Source organism: Leptidea sinapis, chromosome 42, assembly GCF_905404315.1.
Source record: "Leptidea sinapis chromosome 42, ilLepSina1.1, whole genome shotgun sequence".
NCBI classification, from domain to species: Eukaryota; Metazoa; Arthropoda; class Insecta; order Lepidoptera; family Pieridae; genus Leptidea; species Leptidea sinapis.
Genome location: NC_066306.1, coordinates 8580335 through 8607783, shown reverse-complemented (window position 1 = coordinate 8607783; position 27449 = coordinate 8580335). Strand labels below are relative to the sequence as shown.

Here is a 27449-nt window from a genome sequence, read left to right as displayed (position 1 = left end):
TGTTTGTTTAGTGTGTTTGTGATTGTGTAAGTGGTGTATGTCAGTCCGTCAGTCAGTCCGTGTGTGAGTGAGTGTAGTGAAACAATTACAGGACGAGGACTAGCGTCTCGTCGGGTATCAAAACAATGTGTGGTGTATCTAGGGTGCGGGCCGCTGACCATCGTCAGAGTGACGAGTGCCAGTGGTTTGCGGTGGTTGACCGCGCCTACGCCTGCGAAGGCGGTATGTGCGTGTCTGTATCGGTGTTTGTGTGGGTGTCGCGTTCGCGATGGTGATGTCGTCATCCGGGTCTACCGTTACGTGTCTGGAACGTCTTATTGGGTTGAGACTATGGTGAAGGGGGGTGTACCCGCATGCCTTCCTAACCAAGATGTTGGGATGGTTAGGCGCCTTGTCAAAGAAGCGTCGCGAGATCTCTTTAAAGTGTTGAGCTATCGTCGGAAGCTCTAGGTCGCGGTGAAGGTCAACGTTTCGGATGAACCACGGGGCTCCGGTTGCCATGCGCGTGAATTTATTTTGAACTACTTGCAAACGACGTAAGTAGCTCGGTCGGGTGTGCGCGAAAACGACGCTTGCGTATGACAGTATGGGCCGTACGATGGTTTTGTACAGCGTCACTTTGTGTTTGAGCGGAAGTTTGCTTCGCCCACACACAAGTGGATACAGGCGACTGAGGACAAATCGGGCTCTATTGCATACCGTATCAATATGTTTCTTGAAGTTCATATTGCTGTTGAACGTGACTCCTAAATATTTGTAATCCTTCACCCACGGAATGGGTGTTTCATACAGTTTAATAACGTCGGTCGGCTGTTTGTTAGCGCGGATGCTATTCGCGTTACCGAAGAGTACCGCTGCACTCTTGGTGGGGTTCACTTCAATCCGCCATTTTCTGAACCAGTTGCCTAGTTCATCGACGGCGGCTTGAAGCACTTTAATGTTCTTGCTCAAGGTTGAGCGGTTGGAGCCAAAGTAGAGTGGCGTGTCGTCAGCGTACTGAGCGAGCTGGACACTCGGAAACTTGGGAATGTCGCTCGTGAAGAGCGAGAAAAGAGTGGGAGAGAGGACCGAACCCTGTGGCACGCCAGACCTGATGGGTCTGGGTGAGGATAGGGTGCCCTCTACTCGATATCGGAAGGAGCGATCAGTAAGGTAGGCTCGAAAGATGTGCACGAGCCTGTCTGGCACTCCCAGTTGATACAGCTTGAATACTAAGCCGTTGTGCCATACCTTGTCGAAGGCCTTCGCGACATCGAAGACACGGCTGCCGTGGTAGCGTGAAATCGACGCCGTATGAGGATGTACTCGGTGAGTCGGTGAGCCTGCTGGGGACACGAGTGAGCGGTTCTGAATCCGAACTGTATGTCGGGTATCAGGTTAAGCTCCGCGATGTAATGATTAAGACGCGCGAGAATTAATCGTTTCTTAAAGTTTCCCGATCGAGTTAATTAAGCTAATAGGCCTATAGCTACTCGGATTAGCTTTAGGTTTATTGGGTTTTGGGATACCGATAACAATGGAATCCATCCATTGTTCGGGGAACGCGCTATTAGACAATAGAATATTAAAAATGGTAACCAATAAAGTAATAAGAGTCGAGGGTAGGATTTTAAGAACCTTATTGTTTATAGTGTCGGGCCCCGGGGCCTTCTTGGAGTGAAGCTCCTTAATGATTAGCTTCACCTCTTCGTACGAGGTGGGTATTATTACATCGCCTGAAGGGCTCAGAGCGGAGCGACGTTCAACTTCACGATCAACTTCGTCAACGTGTGTCGGGTCGGCTGCTGCATTTGGAGAGCACTGACTCTCGAGACTATCGGCGAGGCATTCAGCCTTCTCATCGTCATCGAGTGCCGGCTGCAGTCCCGGTCTGTCCAAAGGAGGAGGGCGGGCGGCGGGCGTCCGAACATATTTATACTCCTGAGATGCGGGGCAGGGGCCTTATAAATATGCGGGAAGTGAAATTGCGCCGCCATTTCGAAACCGCGCGTGAACAGGTGATCACCTCACCACCTCAGGATGTATCTCATAGGGGAAAACCCCATAAGCATTATATTGTAATTTGTACATGTATATTTTGGGAAATAATAAAGAGACGGTGAATCGGGGGTGAGGTATCGATGTTCTAGAATATTCAATGAGAAATGATATAAATATAGGGCTATGACGCTAGGCAATTCGATTCTTGTCTCGGCCCCCGCACGAGCAGACTACTACACGCGCCTGTGCTCTCTCCACTACGCCGCCAAGCTACGCCCAGTGCTACGCTACGCAGCTTCGCTACGTGTGGTACAAGGTATACTACGCCAAGTTCGACTGATTACGTCGAATAGTTCCGGCCCGTATCTTGTTTACAGCAATTTTTATTGTAGTGAGTTGCGTGTCATCGCGGTTGAGCTAAATGCGACCTAACGGTGACAACTAACTCAGCTAACGTTGACTCGGTGCGTTTCTTAGGCCTCCTGACCTGAGAGAAACCGGACGACCCGATCCCATTGCACTTGGGCTTTCCCAAGGGTGACGGTTCGTGGCTATATCCAATAGGGTTAGCCGCGTCACTTCCGACCCCCGTTGCTCCCTGCCCTCGGCGGGGAGGCTCTTAAAAGATGGATTCGCGTGAGGATCTTCTCCACAAACTCTTCGCAAATTTTTTAGCAACGCTGAAAGAGTACAATCTCCCCGTTGACGAGAGTCGTCTCCTCTTGGCCGTTCTAACCAGCGACCAAATCGCTGCCTCCCGCGCGTCCCCTGCATCCCCCGATCAGCCCTCTGCTCACGAGGATGTTCCCAAGGACATGGAGTTCTCCGCCTCCTGCGGCCGCAAGCGGCCAGTCCATTCCTCCTCGTAGGACTCGGATAACGGAACACTCATTGGTTCCGTACTCGATACCCTATCTCCGTCCCTATCGTTCCTCTGACGATTCATTCCAACTGGTTCATTCCAACATCGCGTCCGAGAAGAGTTCAACCTCCTCTTCGGCCCCAGTACCATTAATGTCCTCGACATTAGTTTACCCCCGGACTCTGTCCCCTCCTCAACATGTCAACCGGCGACACGCTCGCCCGTCCTCCCTAATAACAAGCCTCCACCGCCAATCTTTCTCCACGATAAGGCAAAGTGGACACATACGTGTGCCCGTGTGAGCTTTGCACCGATCACAAGGTGCGATACACCCGTGCCTCAAACACAGGTGAGGCAATACGCATAGTCGTACCGACCACGGACGACTTTCGCAACCTAACTCTCCTCCTCTCGCGTAAGAACGTGCCTTATCACACTTATGTGCTCCTGGAAGAGCGCAAGGTCACTCACGCTGTCCTCCATGGCCTCCCGTACGAGCTCTCTAATGAGCACATACAGGAGGACCTTGTCAAGAAAGGCTTTCGGGTTGAGGCTGTACATAAAATGTACAGCCGTACCGGGAAGAAGTACCCGTTAGCGTGAGTCATTTTAACTAACGTCCCTGAAGCCAGGGAACTTTTCAAAGGAGAGCGCACCATAAGTGGGCAGTCCAATATACGTGTGGAAACCCCACACTAACGGGGGTTCTCCGGTCAATGGCACTGCTGCCAGATGTATGGTCACGCAGCGGCTAACTGCTCCGCCCCTCGCAGGTGCGTAAAGTGCCTTGAACCCCACAGCACCAAAGAGTGCAAACACACTCGCGATGAAGTAACACCTCCCGCATGCGTACTCTGCGGACAGGAGGGCCATACCGCGAATTATCGCGGACGCCCTCGTGCCCCTCGCTCCGCCCTGAAGGCTGCTAATAAGCAGACTTCCAGGCCACCAAAACAAAGGCCACCTCCGGCCTCTAACTCCCAATCCCATTTTTCACATATGAGGAATAAAACTTCCGGGCCCCAACTCTCCAGCTCATGGAGACAATCAGCCCCTCCCTCTCAGGCATTTAATGCCTGCTACCGCCCCGCTCCGGCCACCTTCAGTGGCCTCAGGCGGGCAGTACCTCCCCAGGCTCAATCACAGGTGCAAAGCCCCGTGAAAGACCTGGAAAAGATCTACGCCACACTAGGCGAAGTCCAGATTCAAGAAATCTCCGTCTTGGCACGGAAACTCCGGATGGCTAAGTCCTCCAAGGAGCGGCTCTTTGCACTGGCGGAGCACCAGCAATTGGTGGCCTCCTTGTAATACCTAAAGCGCTTAACGTTTACCACATTGTGTGGTACGAGTGAAGCCTAGGGGCGTATCACTCGACCTAACCAATGACTCCTTTTCTCCTCTTTTAATCTTTCGTCTGACCTGGATTGACAGGTACCAGATACATGTGGCCTCACCTCCCATTTGTGATCATCCTTCTGATGTCGCCAAGTCCCAATTAGATGGCACCTTCTGTGCAATCCCAGCGAACACTCCCAATGGAGTACTGCTTGCGCCAACCTCAGGTGGTGTTTCGTGGGTAGGCACTTAGGCTTTTACGTGAGTCCCACATAACCAACGCAGACTGCGTTGGTATGCGTGAGCATTCACCACCTCCCTCCCGTCTTTATCCTGGAGGGTAGCCCTTTCCCATTGTCTGAGCGCAAAAAAAAACTAGGCAATTCATTCTTGTATCGGCCCCCGCGCCGAGCAGACTACTACACGCGCCTGTGCTCACTCCACAACGCCGCCAAGCTACGCCCAGTGCTACGCTACGCAGCTTCGCTACGTGTGGTACAAGGTATACTACGCCAAGTTCGACTGATTACGTCGAATCGTTCCGGCCCGCAGCTTGTTTACAGCAATATTTATTGTAGTAAGCGAGTTGCGTGTCATACGAACATCAAGCTCCGCCGTCTAGTTAAGTCTATGGACTTAGATGTCATAAGTCCTATCTCTCCAACTCACTACCCGGATCACGTAGGACACTCTCCCGATATTTTAGACTTCGCCTTGGTGAAGGGTGTCGCTCTTAATTTAAGGGCGATTGAACCACTCGATGACCTGTGCTCAGACCATTGTCCAGTCTCCCTCACGCTCGGGCCTCATGCCCCCACCCCTCCAACTCACCCTAAAACCCTCACCAACTGGGAAGGTTACAGGGAATCTCTTGCCTCAACGTTTGATGCCCCCAATTCACCGTAAAACTATTTCGATAGTACGTATAAGATTGACATCACGGTAAACGCACTTACCCAAACAGTGCAGTCAACGAGCGGGTGGTTAAGGTTAATAACCATAAACTCCCGCTTGACGTCATGAACCTCATCAGAAACAAGAACGCAGCTCTCAGAAGAGCTGCCAAATACCCAAAGCCCAACTATGTTTTTTTACTAAATTGACATCTCACTCTCAGTCAATGTGACAAATGACAATTTTGAAAGGTGGTTCAGTTTTCACTTTTCAGTAAATTCTAAGGTGATATTATGAGAATCATGAATGCATTAACGAAAACATAATTCTGTGTGCGATGTTTATTTGTGTAAATATATAAAAAAATAACTGTAAAGTGTAACATAAAGTTTAGCTTTATTGTAAACAAGACTTGGTTAATTCATTCTAGGTATACCGGTTGTAATATAAGTAATTTTACTCTAAAGATACTTCAATATCCTCTAACATTTTATGTAATTTTGACGAGTAAACTATAACGATTTAATAGATTAATATCTAAGATTATAATAGCCTTCATGTTGACTCTCTGTCATAATTATTACGGTGTTACAAATAACAACAAACACAAGAATGACGGACAGAACTACAGTAAAAGAAAATTTGTCTTCGGTGTGTTTATTTTGTTTCTCGTTAGTGTTTTGTGGGTGGTATCTTCGGAGTTAACTAAGGTATGAAAATAAATATTAAAATTTCACGATATAAGTATTATTATTTTTTCTAATAATATACTGTTTTTATTGCAGTATATCTACACTGAAAAGAAATTAGAAAGGCCATTTCTTGTCACATATGTAAGGAGTTCCTTGTTATTTATATATTTATTGGTATTATGTTTCACCCCACCATCAAAAGATCCTTGTCAACCTGCTGATTACACAGTAAGTCTTTCAAATTATTCACATTTCTTAATATTGCTTAACAATTGGTTTTATCTTCATTTTTCTTAAATAATGGAAGTTTTGGTATAATGATGGGTTGATACTCGATAGTAATTTATTTTTCATGCCAAACAAACATTGAGATACTAATCTGTCTGATACACTGGGAAAAATATCACTGGTGTTAAAACTCAGATCATAAAATTCTATCCTATTCTTCCTACTGTGGCTTCTGTGGAAGACACACTAGAATTTTAAAGTAGACTACCAAGCTTTGTGTATGTGTCTCCTAAATTTAACGGTAATGATCAGTGTTAAGATTACATAAAGTTTTATTTTCTTATAATATCTGAAACAAATAATATACACGCTGTTAGACTGTAAAGAACATACACAGATAGAAATACTTAAATTATCAATAAATATAAGTACTTTATTTTAATATATTTACACAAAATATTTACAAAAGGAGTGTATACTAGGGACAGGAGACATTTAATGGATGTTGGATGGGGAACTTCAGCGGGTATATTATGTACAGAGAAGATTGCATTAAGACACAACTAAAGAAAAAATGATCCCTGTTTCCCTCAAGGGCACAATCACATAGGGAACAATCTCTTATTCTAAGTTTAGCTAGAAAAATTGGAGTGCAGGCATGGTTTAAATGTAAGCGGCATATTGTTGAGATTATTGTTTTATTATGTATTCTACATTTTGAGAACCAAGGGTTTTGAGGAATTTCTGGTTGGAGTTCTCCATAAAATTTTCCTTTTGAAGTTTTGGAAACTTGCCAAATGTTTGATCAACTCTCATACATCTTGGGTTTCAGGGTAGAGCAGAAGTCATGATTGAATATTTCAGAATACTGAAAGGATTTTTTTTTTTTTTTTTTTTTTTTTTTTTTTTTTTTTTTTCTTTTTTTTTTTTTTTTTTATGGAATAGGAGGACAAACGAGCGTACGGGTCACCTGGTGTTAATTGATCACCGCCGCCCACACTCTCCTGCAACACCAGTGGAATCACAAGAGCGTTGCCGGCCTTTAAGGAAGGTGTAAAAGGAATCTGAATGAGCAGCTGATCTAGCACAGGCATCTGCATTTTCATTACCAGAGATGCCCATGTGACCTGGAATCCATGCTAAAACTATGTTAATATTGAGTTCATAGCACTCTTTCAAAGTTTCTCTTATTTTGAGAATAAATTGGAAACTGACTTTTTGACCTAAATGGATTTGAGAGAATTGATTGGAGGCAACAATCATTAAATTAATATTTGATGCTATGGGATGATGATGCACCTTAACATTATTATACATAAGTTATCCAAAAATAAGATTTATACAAAAAAAGAATGATTATTTACATATAAAGTAAAATGATAATTGAGACCCATTTCTACTTTTTTCTACAAATGTATTGATAACTTTTAATTAAAAATATGTACTTATAAATAATATTCAAATTATTAAATTTAATTAAAACAATATAAATATGTTAATATATATAAATTATGTGTCACATTTGATTGTCCGCGATGGACTCCCTATACTTATGAATGGATTTTAATGGGGATTACTTCATGGATTGCAGTTTAGTCCAACTTGAGAGATAGGATAGTTTTTATTTCGATTTGGGACCCATAATTATTTTTATTTTCAATAAGTTCATTAATTAGTTAATTTAATAGTGACACACGGTTTGACAGTTCCACTGTGAAGCAATTTCATTAAAACAACAGGAGCATTTTTTATGAAATAATTCATGATGTATTATTGACAAATTCCTATAAAACAGTATTTTTTTTATTATCTACAGAACAATGTCTGTCGGGTCAGCTAGTATACATATATATTAAAATAGCTGTAAAACATCTAATACTATAATTATAATTGAATACTACTGGTAACTTTATATACTACTGGTAATTTTCTTAAAGTTTATATAATAAGATATTCATTTAAATTTTTAGCAACTTGTGGAACCTGTGAATGAAACTGATGATGAAGGATTTTTTAATGAAGCAGCAAATACTTTGGTATGTTAAATATATTAATAAAATTAGGGACTTAATTAATTATTAACACTCACTCGGCCTTACAAATAAATTTGCTATAAACTTATGACTGGGATACTACTGACAAAATTTTAACAATACCTTTGACAACAATGTCAATGATGATAATTCTGAAGTTTTCCGAATGTCCAAATGTCAAGCAGACTTGCAAATAAATTCGGGAAACATTTTATGTCCGAAAAAAGCATTCATAAGCAAGATTTGTTCACATTATTGTTGGTTTATTCTCTTGTATAACTTTATAGCAAATTTATGTAAGGCTGATTGTGTCTACATTTCTGAAATACCTTTTAAGAATGTCATTTATACTTTTATGGTAGAACTCTGGGGACCTGCACTCAACATGGCATTTTTTATTGCTTATTAAGATGATGATTTATGAATGCTTAATAACTGGTACAGATCATAAAAAGGCTAGTTGACCAATAGTTCTGTTTACTAAGATTGAAGTGCTAACATACCATTATATTTTAGGGTGATTCAACATTTGTGCCGGTGCGTGCTGGAGAAACCACAGACAGTGATGATGCGGCACCCAGAGCTGTGAGGTTCAACAAAGTTGCTGAGGTTAGAATCTAAACTTATGTTATGCCCACTTTACTGTTTCTTAACTTTAACATAGTAAAAATACTTAATTCTATAACTTCAACATCATTATTGTAATTTTACCAAAAAAAAAAAACATTTGAAAAGAAAAACAATTACAAAAAATTATCCCACAAAACAAGCCGATTGTTGTCAAATTTCTTTCAATTTACAATTTAATCCTTTCCTTGCCCCACACTAGGTACTCCCCTCCCTCCCCTCAATTACTTTAATACACCTACCTTCATTAACTAGCAATAGGTATATAAGTCCATAATTTTAGGCAGGGCTTTTGACAAATTTAAAAGCAATAATACTGTTTTTCAAGTTTTTTTTCAAATACAAAGAGGTTGCTATATTTACAATATCTTTACTACTCATTATTATACTATCCGACTCTTTTTGGTAATAAAAAACTAGTGGTGTATAAATAAAATTGAATTATGTTTGTAATATTAATTGTTGTTATAAGATGTTGTGGCATGTTGTACTTGTTGTAGTAAAAAAGTATCTCACTGATATCTTGTTCTAGGGAGGTTTAAATTAAATCAAAAGTAGCCAGTACGCTAAAACGGCTACCCCTATTGTTAATGAAATATTAATTTCTATATTCCTAGACAAATTACTGGTATACTTGATGTTGCAAATGTATTTCCTCTTTTGTAAATAACCCTCTTAATGGCGAAAGGGATATTTGCAAGAAATTAAATATTTTCTGTGTATTTGTAGTTGCTGTTAATAATAATAATAATGTAATAAGTATAGAATGTTAAGGAATCGGTTAAGTTAGATTTAGATTTTAAAACGTAAAATATTACGAGTCATATAATTAAGTTTCATATGTAACATCTTTTAGTTAGAACATTTTTATCAATTAAAAATCCTTTAAAAAAAGTTACAATAAAATAGTGATACTTTTTTATGACAATAAGGGACGAGACCAGCAGGACGTTCAGCTGATGGTAATTGAAACACCCTGCCAATTACAATGCAGTCCCGCTCAGTATTCTTGAAAAACACAAAAATTATGAGCATAACTACAACTGCGCTCGTTACCTTGAGACATAAGATGTTAAGTCTCAATTGCCCAGTAATTTCACTAGCTACAGCGCCCTTCAGACCGAAACACAGTAATGCTTACACATTACTGCTTCATGGTAAAAATAATCGCCATTGTGGTACCTATAGGTGTGTATCGAGCGGAGACGTTTTGATCGTCGATCATTCGAGCCGTTCTTCATTGTATGCGGTTAAATAAAAGAAGTCAATACTGGGGCCCATGACACAATAACAACTCCATGAGAGGCTGAATTTGTAGGTAGTTGAAACCTATAAGTATTGACTGTTGAGCCCGCAAACGTTGTTTTGCAAAATAAATTAAAATGTCAATGACTTGGCTATTTGTACCTATTGCGAATACATAGGTATTTCTAAATCAAAAAAATAGAGGTTCCGGATAAGTAACCATAATTCCATCACCATATTACATCTTAAACCTTCTTCCGAAACTCGCTGAATCTTATGGTACAAGTATTATTGCGATCGGCTAAGTAGTTTTCGCAGTATAACCGAACAAAAAACCAGCTCTCCATCAATTAGTAAATACATAAAGCAGGGGGTGGCATGAAGTATTTTTTCGCCTCACTGACTACACCAAGCTTTTTGCCAAATGTAATCATTTATAAAGCAGTAATTGATAGGGGCTTATTTGTTGGAAATGAATACTGAAGTCCTACACATGCTGTGAGCGAACGGCTGCACTCATTTAAAACTCCGAGAACGGTTGTGACAGATATCGACTGTAGACACTTCGTTGAGAAATGTAAGGATAAACAAAAACGGCTTGGGCCAATTGTATTATATGAGAGAATGTTGATGACGAGACTAATAACGAACTATTTGCTCGAAAGAGATTAGGATCTAAAACAATTTTATAGTTTCGGTTTCTGATTTAAGAGTATTTATAGTTCAGAATTGAAGTCTGCCGTAATGATTAAGAATGTACATTTCGATAATATGTTCAACCCAGATAACTTGGAAAAATAGATCACTAAACTTTCCATCGGTTATATTGAACTGCCAAAAGCAGAAAATGGATAAATATCATTCTCGTTTTGGCAATTTAAGATTGCGATTAAATATAGAAATCGGCCGTAAGATAATTCTTTCCAAATACTTTATTTCTAATTCAATCAAATTCAAATTCAAAATTTTTTATTCAAAATAGGATGTGGCATCACTTATTGAAAAGTCAAAAAAAAACTAACACCCATTCCAAAATGAATGCCTCAGGCCTGAGAAGAACGGGCGCAACAAACTCATCGGGCTTTTTTTTTCATCTATAAAACTTATTATTTAATAGCCTGTGGGCCGTCGCTCCAATTCCAATTTGTGGTATCATTAAGAAAGTTATTTATGTTTCCTTTACCACACAAACGTTTTTTAACAATTCTTTTGAATAACGTAACACTTTTTGTTTTGAACATATTCTGGGATCTTGTTGTAAAAGCATATACATCGACCCACAAAAGACTTACTAACTCGACTTAGCCGAGTAGTAGGCATTATAGGCTTATGTCTGTTCCTGGTGTTAACGTTATGGTTATGACAGTTTCTAGTAAATTCACTTATGTGCCTAGGAACATACATAACATTATCAATAATATATTGAGAAGCAACAGTCAAGATGTTAATTTCTTTGAATTTTGCTCTCAATGATTCTTTAGGACCTTGGTTATAAATAGCGCGAATAGCCCTCTTCTGCGAAACTTAACTTATTGTTTTTTTAATGAATTTTTGCAATCTAACATATTTCTTAAATTTATTTTTACACACTAACATTAGATGCTTTAATATGGGGTATTGACACTTCCAACGAAGTCATTAAATAGGCACTGGGTTTGAGAAGCCTTGGAACTTTGATCTAATGTTTTAAGAGAGTTAATAACAACCTCAGCTTCATATAGCTGGGATTTTAGTTTTACCACTAGATTTCCTCCTATTCTCCTCTATACTGCTCAAACCCATTGACAAATGCACGCAAGTGTTTGTTTTCTTCTAATAACTTCGAGTTTTCTATGTGCAATTTACACAGATCAGTTTTTAAATATTTATTTTTATTTATAATGTTAATAACCTCAATTTCATTGTCGTCCCTTTCTTTAAGAAGCTGTTCGTATTGCCCCTTGTAATTTCTTAGCTCCACGAGGGTTAGTTGGAGCTATTCCTCAGTTTGGCGGGCTTTGTTTCCTCGGGTCATCATTTTTATAACAGCTTACGGATCACAGGAGACGCACAAAAACTTAAGTTATACAAATAAATACACAATAACACTTGTTCATATATACACTGAGTTGTAACGATATATTTTACTTAAATTGAACAAATATTTACGCTAGATTATTTGCATAAACAAGTAAATTTAATAAAATTAATTAGAAGTCAATTTCGAACTACGCCTTTGCCACAGCAAAAAAAAACTACTTGCATACACTGACATGAAAAAGAAGAAAACTATAAAGCATAACCTAGACTCGTTTGCACAGGATGCCGGCTAGATTATGGGTTCCATCCATAACGGTGCCTATTTCTGCCGTGAAGCAGTAATGTGTAAACATTATTGTGTTTTGGTCTGAAGGGCGCCGTAGCTAGAGAAATTACTGGGCAAATGAGACTTGACATCTTATGTCTCGAGGTAACGAGCGCTATTGTATTGCTGCTCAGAATTTTTGTTCTTCAAGAATCATGAGATTAATATTAAGTCACTATACTATAATAATAGTGATTATCTTGTCCAAAACTTGGCAAGAGACTATGGGTGAGTGTAGTGAGCTCGTGGTAACGTCCCGTCCCACCCTGATGAAGGATCTCCGAATGGTGTGAACCTAGTCGGAACCAACGCCGATGAATAGTGAGTAAAGCCGATTTAAATAAATAAGACATAGAAACATATTGCAACATACGGGACCTCTAGGTTAGAGGACAGGGTGATAAACCACTGGTGACTGGGCTCAGTGCCGAATTAACCATGTAGCAAGTGTATCAATAGCTAGGGGCCCCGCATGCTTAAACACTTATGTCTGCCTGAACGTAATTGTTTGAGTGGAACATTTTAAGATGTAGTAAATTGAATTTTCTAGATGTCACAATAAAGTAAAAACTTTCCTACTAACACATTCCACGCCAGACTCTCGGTAACCGATTATTTCCTATGATATAGATCAAGGTCTCTATCAAGGAATTTGCTACAGGCCCCGCGTTTGCTTAATCTGGCACTGCCTAGGCTGGATGGGTAATCGGGTGGTTAATAATATTTTCAGGTGCGTGTGATGTCGGCCGCCATGGCAGGCGAGGCCCTGCTGGCGCGACTGTCGTGGTCGGCCTCCGTGCGGGCCACGGAGGTCGCGCAGAGGAGAGCAGCCGCCGCCGCGACCCGCAGGCACATCCGGGTCGCACTCGTGTTCACTGTGCCGGTGAGTGATGTTGTGTACAAGATGGCCGACACCAGAGAAATTATAGGAGCGTGTGAATGTCTTATCGTCCTGCAAACACTACCTACACGAGGAACCTAATTCCACAGCTAAGTGGTGTAAATTCTTGAAAATGTCCTTAACATCTGAAATTTTAATATGACTTACTCAAAAAAACTAAATTAATTTCAGAAGGCTACCATCAACTTTTAATTAGCGATGCGATTCCGATGCATTCAGTTTGGTACCTAAACTGAGCCGCTAAAATTCGTACCATGAAGTGCCTTTTACTGAATAGCGTTTGGATCGCTTATGAAGAATGAACGAAATAAAGTTGTCTGTGGTCCGCGGTGTGAGAAAGAGATGACGCTCTACAGTCGTTGCATAAGTTTGTCTCTCTTACTCGAACCATATGCGTTGCGTTTCGGAACCTAAAATGATATGTTTTTAACGGTTTCTTGCGTAGAAAATACAAAAAATACATTTTAAAACTACGCTTTACAGCGTCAAATTATAAACCATTAAGCCCTTTTTTGTACTTATTTAAATAATCTATATATATATAAATGAATTGCTGTTCGTTAGTCTCGCTAAAACTCGAGAACGACTGGACCGATTTGGCTAATTTTGGTCTTGAATTATTTGTGGAAGTCCAGGGAAGGTTTTAAAAGAATTTGAATAAATATGAAAATGCTCGGAATGAAATAAAAACAACCATTTTGTTTTTCCTTTCATATGTCAACCTTCGTTCAGAAATCAAATTGAAAGAATAATATAACTTAATTTTAGTTAACTATAGTTAGATTAACTACAGTTGCTTACTATCTATCAGATTATTTTTATGTAGAATGATAAATCTTAAGTTTTGTCACAAATTAAATTTCTGAACGCAACCATTCAATTCGATTAATTTTTTGTGATATGGCGTGTGTCTGCACCAGTTAGGCGCAAATTGAAAAATGATTCAGCATTAAAAAATACATACAACTTCAAATTTCCATCCGTCTACAATCAACACCTATTTTTTTTATTATTCTGCTTCATCCACAGAAATGGGGTTGCAAGATGGCAATCGAATATAATAATTATTGTAGTACGACACATTTTATGTACGATTTAATATTTCGTTGGTCTGAGAATCGTTCGTCATATATACCCAAAAATTTTAATTATTGTTGTTTTTCTTATTACTTTATACGTTTGCTGGGTCAGCTAGTATCATATAAATATATAGTTCTTTGAATTACAGATTGAATGTTTGCTTAGGTGTTTTCGTAAAAATGACCAGTTATGAACACATGAACGTTGATGTTTAAATTGACAGGAGCATAGAGTACATTTTTTTAAATTCATTCTTGCGAACAGGCCATAGCCCGGGTCGTTATTGACTCGTCTTTTTGTATTATCATTTTCGGTATATATTTTCAGTATTTTGTTTTACAAAAAACTCCAATAAAGTATTCTCACCTCATCTTTCATCAATAAAATTTTCCTTTTCTGTATATATTCACTATTCTGTGTAAAAGTTATTAACAACTTGATTCACTTTCCTTTAAGGAAGTAGCAATTTTTTTCGAATCGCTCACTTTGACACATAAGCTATCCAGTTTAGGTTGAAATATTACCTCATTGTACGAATGAATGAACGAACTAAATCAGTTTGCGATTCAATTGACATCATTGCGATTTAATCAGTTGATATGACGTCAACCTAAATTCGATCGCTTAAATGATGTCGTGGTATGAAATAGCAAAGCAGTTCATTTTGTTCATCAAATGAATCGCAATAAGAGTTCATGGTAGGCCCGCAGGCCGTTGGATCGCTGAATTGCTTTGACATTTCCTCATGCTCCAATTATTATTATTTTACGCAGACAATCTTAACTAATATTAAACTAGTCAAAACAAAATAAGAGCCACCACGTTTCTACAGTATTCTCATTAATTCTTGAGGTTTAAAGGTTGATTAATGATTGGATTGGATAAATTAATTGATTTTTATTGTAGACAGCATAAAATAATGATGCGAACAAAAAAAGATTTGAGCTAACAAACATAAAAAAAACATTCCGACGAATTTAATGGAAAAATATTTGTTTTATTAAATTACTTACGATTATTACATATCAATCTTATATAAATAAAATAACCTTACCGATGATAAGTCACATCATCTTTTTTTGAGTCGTTAATGTATTATTTAAGCACTTTTTAAAGAACACTTAGGCTTATTGATTGACTTACGACTAAGGAGAAAGGTGTGCTTACATTGACTTTAAGCACACTTTTGCCATTCCGTTATCAGACTGCGAATGATATGTCCATATGTAGGTATAGAACGTCATTGCAGTTAGGATTCATCTCATTTATTCTTATTAATTTATTATTTACTAGCTGACCCGACAGACGTTGTTCTGTTCATAGTAAAAAAAATCTTGTGCGTGGATTATCGTAAAAGCCGTTCTTAGCCGACCTCTACTCGATGAAAGGAGTATTCCTACCAAATTTCAAGTCTCTACGCCTTATGGTTCCAGATATCGTGATGAGTGACTATATACGTGGAAATCTCTTATATATATATAGATTTTTTATAGGGAAGTACAAAGGCGAATGCATTTTGATTCCACGTATTTCCTTTGATATCGAATGACTTTACAATTCGACTTTAAACGGTTACTAATATTATATTAGGTTATAATAATTTCTAGTGCGTCGAGCCTTTGCAATGTTGATAAATAAATCGCTAAAGTGAAGTCGCTAAGTGTTTTGTAGAATCAACTTTAACAACAAAATGGCCAATTGTAGGTTGTTCTCGTGTCGAAATACCAACAAAACGATTCATTCACGCGCCAGATTTTTATTATTTATTATAGCCATGCGAATTCAATATCCATAGTTAAGTGTTGAGATTTGCTGAATTTTTATTATTTTTTCCATTGTATCCGACACACACTTGCCCGCTTCCATCTCTAGTGTTCTCATGTAATTTCTAAAACAGACAACTTTTACGACTTGTTTCAGTGGTTCATATCAAACTATCTGTACCGGCTGAGTATACTGCACACGTCGACAGTCTCCGCCACGATTTACACCTCTACGAGCAGTGCGTTCGCTCTGACGATAGGGGCGATATTCGCTCAGCTGCCCAACGATAGGTTCACCTTCTCCAAGTGTATGTCTATCCTGCTCACTGCTGCTGGCCTGGTATGTAGTAACTAATTTATGTCTAACTAATGTTCTAGTTAGTTTTTTATGTTAAGACCTAGTTACTCGACCTTATGAACTTCCTGTTCTATCGAAAAAAAAATATTATGACCTTATTGATTGTTCTGCTCCAGTTTTGCACAGGAACGTCAGAAGCGATAATTACTTACCATCAAGTGACCCCATATACTCAATGGTCCTTCAATCTCATAAGAAGAAGTTATAGCCTCCCACCAAGTCAGGCCACCTCCCATTTTATCAATAGATTTATAGTTAAACATGAAGTTTTAGATCATTAATACCTCTAGATAGATTTTGTCACTTGTGAAAACGTCGCAAGAAATTGAGTTTAGAGTTAGTGTATACTTTGAGCAATGCACGCACACAAACACAAATCGCGAGTGTAAGACGTATCTTGTCACGAACACTAAACTAATATTCTTGGCCTGTTTTTATCAGTTGTCGAACAGAAATAGACTCCTTCTAGACGTATAAATTATCTAAGCATGAAGTGACCGCAGAACTATATCTCATACGCTCAACTCTTCTCTGGGCGTTAAAACTTTACAGGTTTTTTCAAATTGTTCGTTCTTTCGAACCAGTTCTGTATAGAGGTCAACATAATATTAAAGTAAATATTATAATCGATCGAGCCCATACTGTAACAGGATTCTTGAAAACCCAAAACTCTAACCAACACTGCGATTACCGTTGACTTACAACATGCTAACGATAGACGAACAAAGCGCGCGAGAGAGAAGTACACCGCTTATAGATACAGCAAGGTAGAGAAGAAAAACAAATATATGATTACTTTAACACATTTTGATTGACAAGTAAACAGTCAGCCATGCTAGGTATTAGCGATTACGGCGATTAAACTGTTCCCCTTGAGATATACGACGTAAGGTCTCAGTTTTATATATATATTTAAAAATGGTGTTACAGCCTGTCGATTATAAAGTGGCATTATAGTTATGGTTTAAATCAAATCATGAAAGCTGTAGCTTCGTAATCCATACTGACATGATACAATAACATCTTACTAAAGTAAACTTTATGATGCTAATGTCGGAACACTAAAAGCGCCGCCATTTGTGAGGTAAAGTATACTTGGCCACGGGATTATGTTAGCGGTTATTGTTGCATACTAACGTTATCTATTCGTTTCTACTTATTTTTAAACCTTAGATCAATATAATTTACAAATATATCACCATTATCTGTGTGTGTCTGTTTTGCTGTTTCTTCGGAACTTCAGAGAGTGCTGGAAAGGCTTATTTAAACAGGCCGCTAAAAATAAGCGAAAATATCAAAGCAATCGGACACAGAATATTTTACTTACTCATGATTTTAAGTCGGAGCTACAGTTGTCCCTATCGCGCGTGTTAACGCGGCAAAAATAATTCTTAAAACTGAGCAAGGCCTCAGTTATTCTTACTTTTTTAATATATTTCCAGGTGGTGTTAACTTTATCGGAAAGTCATCAGAACAGCTGGATATCAGTACTTGCCGGGCTTGGATCAGCTCTTTGTTATTCGGTGCACCTGCTCTTGTTCCGCCGGGAGTTGAGAAAGGGAGATGGAATCAACTCCGCCCTACTCGTTGGTAAGTATACTAATGAACTTATCGAATTTAACCCAGAAGACGTTTAATACAAACATAATATAATATATATCCTTATTTGAAATATGGGGGTTCAGCAGGCTGATTAGCAGATTCTGTAGATGGGCGCGGTAACTCCAAAAGTTGCACAAACATACCAAAATTGACGGTTCATACGTCACTCGGACAGTTAATGACTTAGGTAGTAATAGTGCTGGGATATAACTCAAGAGGCGCGGGTTCGAGTCCCGCATCGTTCATAAATGTTGGTACAGATTAAAATTGTATATTTAATCCCAGAAGTGAAGAAGAATTCTTGAAGGTAACAATAGGTGTGAAATATTCGTACAGCTTCAAATAATGATTACGTTACCAATATTGAGGATTTAGATAATTAATACGTCTAGATAGAGTCTCTTGTTGTTAGACAATGAATGAACATAGGAATAATACTTTATCCAACCATATTTATGTCAAGACGTGTCTGATCGTTAATTTTGCCTTTTTTCTCAACTAGTTATAGGTCTTTGTTGACAGGCATATTACCGTACGTGTGGTAATCTGCCAAAGTATTATCTATTTATAAAATTGGAAATGTAGAATGTGTTTTGATTTAAAAACCTATTTCAATTCGCCCTGTCTTTGCCAAGTCATTCGAAGCTTTTCTTAAGTCATACCTAAAACATTATACAAGGAAAACTTTTTGTTAACAAGTAATATGGGTTTATCCAATCCCGGTCAACAAGTTGAAATTTACACAGTAATTGCCTACCTTAATAGTGAATGCAGTTTGTGGAAAAGCCCAAGTTGATGTTATTTACTTGGACTTTGCAAGGGTATTCGATTGAGTCTATCACCAGCTGTTGTTAATCAAACTCGAATTACATAGTATTCATGGTTTTCTGTTCAAATGGTTCTAATCGTTTCTGTCAAACAGAAGACAATACATTGTGCTTAAGGGTTTTAAAACTCAGATGTACACAGCTATGTCAGGTGTTCCCCAGGGCTTCCGTCTTGGTCCCAGGTTATTCAACTTGTTTATAAACGACATTGTCTCTTATATTAAATGCAGTAGAGTAATTATTGTTACAAAGTAAATGGGAATACATAATTCTCTATTATGTTGTGTTTGAAAAATTACTCTGACAATTCAACGAATAAGTAGCTATGGTCAATATATTGCTTCAGGTATTGTCGGGTGCATGTGCCTTTGTTTGGTTTGGGTGTTCGGTGGCATTCTGGCGGTGTCCGGAGTGGAACAGGCAGAGTTGCCGTCTCCCAAGTTGTGGAGCTGGCTGTTATTGGATGCGGCACTTAGTCCCTTGCTTATGGAATCTTTGTGGCTATGGTGAGAATTTTTATTGATATGTACATGGGACTATAACGGGCACCACACATTTTTAGTCACTAAAAATGCGATAGGTTTGAAACGTGAAACAACAGGCTCATATAACCAGTAAAACCAAATGGCTACTTTGACAGTTTAGCGCATTCAGTTCAGGCATCCCGAAAACCTTGAGCATGAATTAAAAATTACTACTAGATTTTAACATTGAAATCTCATTTGATTTTCAATTTAACTATGATCTGTAGTTCTACTACCACCAAAAGAAATACCTATACATATTTTTTTAGCCTAATAAATTATAAAATTACCCTTAAGGTAAATAAATGCACTGTCATCATAAAAGTCCCGGCCGATGTTCAGGAAAACTGTAATTCTTAGTAGTGTATGTGGCTGTACATAATGTAGGGCATTAAACACGAGTGCGGGTTTCATAATAACATCACACGAGTGTTTTAATACCTAATTATGTACAGTTACTACTTTATCTACTCACATATCATAAGCCTCCATGATGCGTTGAGCAGCTGCATATTATTACCAACATATAAATATCGTTAATGAAAAGTTTTCTGGCAGCTGTCATAGTTCTTTTTATTTTAGAGACAAATTAGAGTCGGGGCCCTTATCATTTCTTCGATATTTTACTTACGTGCAAGATTTGTCAGATTTGTTTCCAAACTGATATTTTAATTCGAAATAAACGTCATCTCGACAGATATTTATTTTATTTTTATGAAAATAAGGGACGAGACGAGCAGGACGCTCAGCTGATGGTAATAGATACGCTCCACCCAGTACAATGCAAAGCCGCTCAGGATTCTTGAAAAACCTAAAAATTCTGAGCGGCACTACATTTGCTCTCGTCACCTGGAGACATAAGATGTTAAGTCTCATTTGCCCAGTAATTTCACTAGCTAAGGCGCCCTTCAGACCGAAACACAGTAATGTTTACACATTACTGCTTCACGGCAGAAAAAGCGCCGTTGTGGTACCCATAATCTAGCCGGCTTCCTGTGCAAAGGAGTCTCCCACTGGTATTAGAATAGGGGCCAATTACGGGGCCAAACTATGTAAAATTTTTATGGGACCAAATGGCATCTATTTCGCATCAAACAAAAGAATTATTACGTAAATCGGATCATAAATCGCAGAGAAATCGGTGTACATACATAAAATAAAATATACTGATCGAATTGATAACCTCCTCCTTTTTGAGTTATTTGCTATACAATTGTTTATTGTTATGTGTTAAGAAAAAAATTAATTTGTTATTTTTAATGGCAAAGAACAGGTACTGAATAAAAGACCAAAAAAAATTGCAAAAATAAGGCACACATAAGTTATAAACAAATTTGACATTGTTAAAAAAAGTAGACAACCTCATTTTTACAATACTGACGAGAATATCATTTACGTCCTGCGAAACATCGTAAGATTTTTTTTTGGCAAGCAGTTATTAGGAACTCTTGAATCACGCTTTGAACCAGCAGAACATCATATATTGGTTGAGTGTTTTTTAAGGTTAAATCTTTGGTATCTCATTGAAGCTTGTAACGTATTGGAAACATTTGATTGAATAATGTTCGCTTGTTAAACATTTTTTTGGCTAAACTTATAGGATAGAATAAACCATAGCGGCCTTACAAATAAGCTTGGTATAAAGAGACAATAAACAAACAATAATAAGACATAATAAAGATTATGCAAAATGTTTACAAATTGACATTTAGCTTTGGATTGGTTTATTCGGACGTATAACGTTTCCCGCGTCATTTATGCAACTATGCAATTTATGCTCTAAAAGATTCTGAAACAGTTATCTGTTACTGGTAACATTAAAACAGCCAGTCCTTATAGTAACATAATATTATCAATTACTGATTATATACAAATAAACTAAGTATTAATGAAATAATTATTTATTTTAGTAGTAATTTGCATTTTGTATACTTAGTGCAATTATTAAGGACGCGTTCTCAAAACAGAGAGGTCAGGGTAGTGGTGCTATTCCGCACCACTACACTGACACCGCTCAAACATATACACGTACTTAAAGTTAATTGCGGGAATAAAATGAATTTGATACTTTAGCAAGTTTGAATTTTTTTCACAGATAACTCATGTTTTTTAATACCTATGTATTTTTAATAATTGGTTGATGTATTCGTTTCTTAGTTAAATATTAGAACAAGTTCTAATATGAGATGGGATATTATAGAGATGGGAATTCTGTCGTGTGCAGTAAACGATTTTTTTTTTATCCAAGATGGCCGCCGCGCAATTTTTGATTTCAACAATATGGATATCGTATCCGAGGTTCTTGAGAGTACAGATAACGAATTTGAGATCATTTTTGAAATCCAAGATGGCCTCCGCGCAATATTATGATTTCAACATTATGGATATCGAATCCGAGGTTCTCGAGGGCGCAGAGAACGCATTTGGGATACATTTCGAAATCCAAGATGGCCGCCGCGTAAAATTATGGTGTCAACATTATGGATATCGAATCCGAGGTTCTCGAGGGCGCAGAGAACGTATTTGGGATCATTTTAGAAATCCAAGATGGCCGCCGCGCAAAATTATGATTTCAACATTAAGAATATCGAATCCAAGGTTCTCGAGGGCGCAGAGAACGAATTTGGGGTTATTTTTGAAATCCAAGATGGCCGCCGCGCAAAATTTTTATTTCAACATTATGGATATCGAATCCGAGGTTCTCGAGGGCGCAGAGAACGAATTTAGGATCACTTTTGAAATCCTAGATGGCGCCTTTGAAATTTACCAACTTCTCTTCATGGGTGTTATTTTCAAGGTTTTTGGGGTCAACAATAACGAATTTCGGGTGAAAATCGAATTTCAAGATGGCGCATATGAAATCTACAAACTTTTCTTCATACAGGTCATTTACAGCGTTAAAATTATAATGCATTCATAAACTTAAATTTTAGAATAAAAGGCCTGTCTTACAATATCCCACATGTTAAATTAATTCTTCACCCCCTTTAATAAGCTGAGAGTTGCAACCATTCCTTAGAAAAAAAATGAAAGTTAATTATATCCAATAAAGTATCATTTATTAATTGTATAATTTTACTAACCTACGATACCGCAAGGGGGCACGTCCAAAGCATCAGACAACACATAAAATAGGAATATTTACGTTTCGACTTTTCACCCACAATATTTACAAAACACATTCCGTTATCAATCTAATTAAAAAATCTCAAAATTTGATGTTGAAAGACCTATCTAACCCTACATGCAAAAAAAATTTGCATACCCTTTTTAACCAAAAGAAGCTCTACCCCTCTTATCAATTATTACCATCATATATCTATCAAAAACATACACAGAAACTGAAGATCTCCTCAAGATATGTAACTTATATAACTTAAAAAATACTATTGAGTACATACTGTTTACAACATAGGAATATTCTACATATATTATGAACTATTGTAAAAAGTTGTTTAGAAGAAATGTATGCGCGGTTCTTCATTTTAATGTTATTATTATCTTAATCCAATATAAACTGATTTACGCAAACATTGATACCCGTAACGCAAGTTAGATTTTATCATGGATATCAGAGTTTCAATTCAACACTGTATTTTATTTAAGATAAGTTAATTTTTAAGACGTAGTACATATATATTTAAGTGCTGTGAACCTCTGTTTTTGTGAAATAAAGTTTATTATTATTTTTATTATATTATATATATATATATATATATATATATATATATATATATATTACCATATTATGTCAAGAAGAGTTATTTCAATAGATATTGTAATCATAAAGTATAACCTATTACATAAATGTAACGTATATCATCTTTAATCTTAAGATTTTTATTATGATCCGATATTCGTTATTGTTGATCCCGAAAACCATTAAAATAACACCTATGAAGATAAGGTGCCAATTTTATATATAGACACTATAAATCATTAATTCTTCAAAAAAATACAGAAACATATTTTTTAGAAAATCTGACTGCGTTAAAAATATGAAGAGTGTCAAAGACAGTATTGTAGAGCTTATAAAAAAAATTCATGTGCGTACAGCGATCTTTCCGAGTGCAAGTTGCTGCTTACAACCGACACAGTGTCTACCCACGACGGCGGCTGAGCTGGCGATGTTTCGATAGATCTTTCTGTGCAATGTGTACGGTGTGACAAAATAAAATAACCCTTAATACTACACGTTAAAGCTCAGGTTTATCAGAAAAATTTATGAATTTTAGATGATTCATTTTTATTTTTTTCTGAGAGTATTTATAACATATTCATTAATTTATTTCCCGTGCTTTTGAAAATATTATATCTGCTTTCCTTACATATTTTTTCAGAGACAAAATTATGTGAGTAGTAGCAGAAAAATGATCCTGAATGAAAGTTCATTTTGTTGATTTTGTGTTATGAGGTAACGGATTATCGTTTTTATGACATAAAATATAAAAATTTCAAACCAAAAATTATGCGCTAATTGGAGATAAAGAAGTAATCTGTTTGTGGCAATTTTTAGTTTTGTTAGATTTAGTTTCATTTCACTACAAATTTTATTGAAAAATATTTATTTTGTCTGATTTGTAAACGCGGCCTTAAAATACACTTGAATATTATGTTCTATGACAGCGTTTCAAATATCTGGCAATGTGCTGTTAAAACTTGAATCGCTTTTTTTTGTAAACTAAAGTATAAAAATATAGAAGAATAATGGCAGGGATTCGAATTAATTAATTTTTTTCTACGGCGCGCGACGTTTTGGTAGGGTGGAACGCGCGGAAACGAAAATGTTCTTTTTTTGAAATTTATATAAATACCACGCATCGAGCAATAAAAATGTGGCCGGCTGTTGAAACTTTTTGCGCACGAAGGGATCGAAAAAAAACAAAGGAGTGTTGTTATCAAATTCAGGACAACATCACAACGCTCGGTTGGATGATGTAATGGTTAGAAGGACATCGGGTGTTTTGTATTGGAAATAAGGTAACTCTCTCGTAACACATGTTGGGAAAGTGATAACGAGGACCTCTGGGTCACGGTTACAGGTTATACAGGAAAATCCTCTCAAATATTACACATTTGCGCCGTTTATCTACCTCCACCCATAACTTTAATTAAGCTTGATAAGCAACTATCTTCAATAAGTGAAGCCTTATTAAATACTGACAACGAAAGTGATGTCATTCTTCTCGGTGATTTCAATCTCAGCTTTATACATTGGGCAGCAGTAAAGTCGAACTTAGACGTAACTCTTACCCAATCGACTAACACTAACTGCAATTTAGGTTATCTTCTTACAGATTTTATGTCCCTTCATAGCTTTAAACAATATAATAACATCGCTAATAAAGGCCACAAAATTTTAGATTTAGTTTTTTGCAGTGGGTCACTGCAAGCTAAAGTACTTCCTTCAGATATCTCGTTAAGTAAAATTGATCCGTATCACCCACCATTACTTTCCGTATTTAATTTCCACAAACAGGAATTACTAAGTCCAAACAAAATTATAAAATACAACTTTCATCGCGCTAATTATGAAATTGTTAACAAAGAGTTAAGGGAAAATAATTGGGATAATATTTTCGAAACAACGGACACTATTAACCAAATGATAGAAAAATTTTATAGCATTATTAAAGGACTTATGGAAAAACACGTCCCCAAAATGACAGCTAGTAGAGGTAGATACCCTATTTGGTTTACACACAACCTTATCAGGTTAATTAAGGAAAAGGAGGCCTTCCGTCTGAAATACAAAAAAACAAAATGTCCTCTCACAGAATACGATTTTCAAGAAGCTAGAAAAAGATGTCACACTCTAATAAATAGTTGTTACGTTAATTATAAAAAAAGTATAGAAGATTTAATTTGTAAAAATAACATGAAAGTACTGTGGTCATTTTTAAAATCTAAAAGAAAAAGTCAGGGAACGGTTCCAAACGTAATGACATTTAAAGGCACACAAGTATCGTCTCCCTCATCAATCTGTAATGCTTTTGCTGAACACTTTTCCACAGTTTATACACAACCAGATCATACGGACATTAGAATCAAGCCTAATATATTTTCTACCACAGATAATAACGCAGTTGCAGATTCAGCAAACAAATCTCTTTTCAAAATTTTATTAGACCAAAATTCAATAGAAAAAGCCTTGAAAAAACTAGACGATAGAAAAGGAGCTGGTCCTAATAAGATACCGGCTAATTTCATTAAAAACTGCGCTTCATCTCTGTCCGCTAATGTTGTGCCAATTCCGAAAAGCGGACAAGCGGATGATATAATGAACTACAGGCCAATTTCTATATTGTCCATTTTTGGTAAGGTTTTCGAATCTTTGATATGTCCTTATCTTTCTTTTCATTTGAAATCTATTTTAGTCCCTCAACAGCATGGTTTCCGCAATAAAATGTCTACCGTAACAAATTTAACTGAATTTACAACTCAAGTAATCGATAATATAGACAAGGGACACCAAGTGGACGCTATATATATGGATGTTATTAAAGCTTTCGATCGGGTCAACCACTCAATGTTAATAAGTAAACTACATAACGCTGGCATTCAAGAAACTTTACTGTCCTGGCTCTCGTCGTTTTTGTCGTACAGACAACTACAAGTTGTGGTTTGCGGGTATCAATCAGATCCATTCATGGCTCCATCTGGAGTCCCTCAGGGATCCCATCTAGGTCCTATATTATTTTTAGTATTTATTAACGACTTGTGTAACCATATAAAATCTTCAAATTTTTCGTTATTTGCTGACGACCTAAAGATTTTTAAATCTATCCAAAATCCGTTAGACTCGATTTCCCTTCAAAATGACTTAAACAGTATTTCCGAATGGTCTATTAAAAATAAATTGCCCCTTAATGTAAAAAAATGTCAGCATATAAAATTTACAAAAAACGAATTCCGCTTAATACTTCATATTCTTTAAATAATCTTTTGTTAGATGAAGTGGATGAAATCAGAGACCTTGGAATTATTTTAGACAAGAAATTATCCTTCAATACACACATAGATGTAACAATCAATAAATGTTACAAATTATTATGCTTTGTTTGGCGTAATTGCAAAACGTTTAAATCATGTTTAGCTCTTAAAATGGTTTATTTTGCTCTAATTCGTAGTTTATTAGAATACGGCTTCACCGTTTGGAATCCATTCTATAAGGATCCTATCAAAAGAATCGAAAGAATCCAGAAACGCTTTCTTTTTTTATTGTCAGTACATGAAAAAAAACAGTTCGAGTTAACCTCTTATAATGATAGATTGCATTTCTTTAATATAACGTCACTAGAAAATCGTCGCTGGGTGAATGATCAAATGTTTCTATACAAAATTTTAAATCACAAATTAGACTGTCCGAATATCCTAGCCAAAATTAAATTTTCAGTGCCACGCGAAAGTGCACGTTTCACAAATTTCAAACCCTTTATTGGAAATTTATATAGAACTGAACTCGGTGTTAATAATGTTTTAGAAAGGATCTGCCGGGAGCACAATAATCTTTTCAAAACTACTCGTGTTGACATCCACTCCTCCTCCCCTCCGCATTACAAAAAATTATTGCAGCAATTTATGAGTGCAGAAACCACATAACGTATGCTTTGTTTTGATTTATATCCAAAATTTAAATTTTAGTATTTTTTTTTTTACTTGTTACTTCTACATTATAGTACTATAATAGTACAATACAATATTCTTTCATTGTAAACTTGCAACCCCGCACTTGTGCAACTCAGAAATGCATGCTGGTTTGCCTGTAATTGGATTTACACCATAATTTATACTTATTTGTTATTTTGTGAACCTAAATAAATAAATAAATAACTGTTTCAGAATCTTTAATAGAGGATTTAAAGCACGGGCGTAGTTATCTACACCAATTTGTTTACACAAATTGTAAGGTTGTTTTTATTGCATTTAATTGACATCAAGCATAATAATAATCGTTAAGGAATCATTTTTGTTATTGTAAATGAGTTGTTATTATATGACTCATGGTCGGCAGGGGGCGGTCGCTGACGTCTGCGCGCACCGCCAGCCTGGTGGTGGGCGCCAGTGTGCCGGGGGCGGCGGCTGTGGGTGCGTGGCGCGGGGCCGGGGGCGGGGGCGGGGCCGGGGCCGGCGCGGGGGCGGTGGCGGGCTGCG

At 37.3% G+C, this 27449-nt stretch overlaps 1 protein-coding gene across 1 annotated transcript; it reads left to right on the top strand.

Moving 5' to 3' along the window:
- Positions 1 to 5313: 5313 nt before the first annotated feature.
- On the top strand, positions 5314 to 27445 carry LOC126976725 (uncharacterized; the record flags this gene model as incomplete). The annotated part of the gene is made up of 8 exons (XM_050825226.1): positions 5314 to 5781; positions 7962 to 8027; positions 8541 to 8633; positions 12971 to 13123; positions 16142 to 16324; positions 17785 to 17932; positions 19118 to 19277; positions 27310 to 27445. Coding segments are annotated over exons 1-8 (1092 nt in total), but the record flags the coding sequence as incomplete, so codon positions are not given.
- Positions 27446 to 27449: the final 4 nt, after the last annotated feature.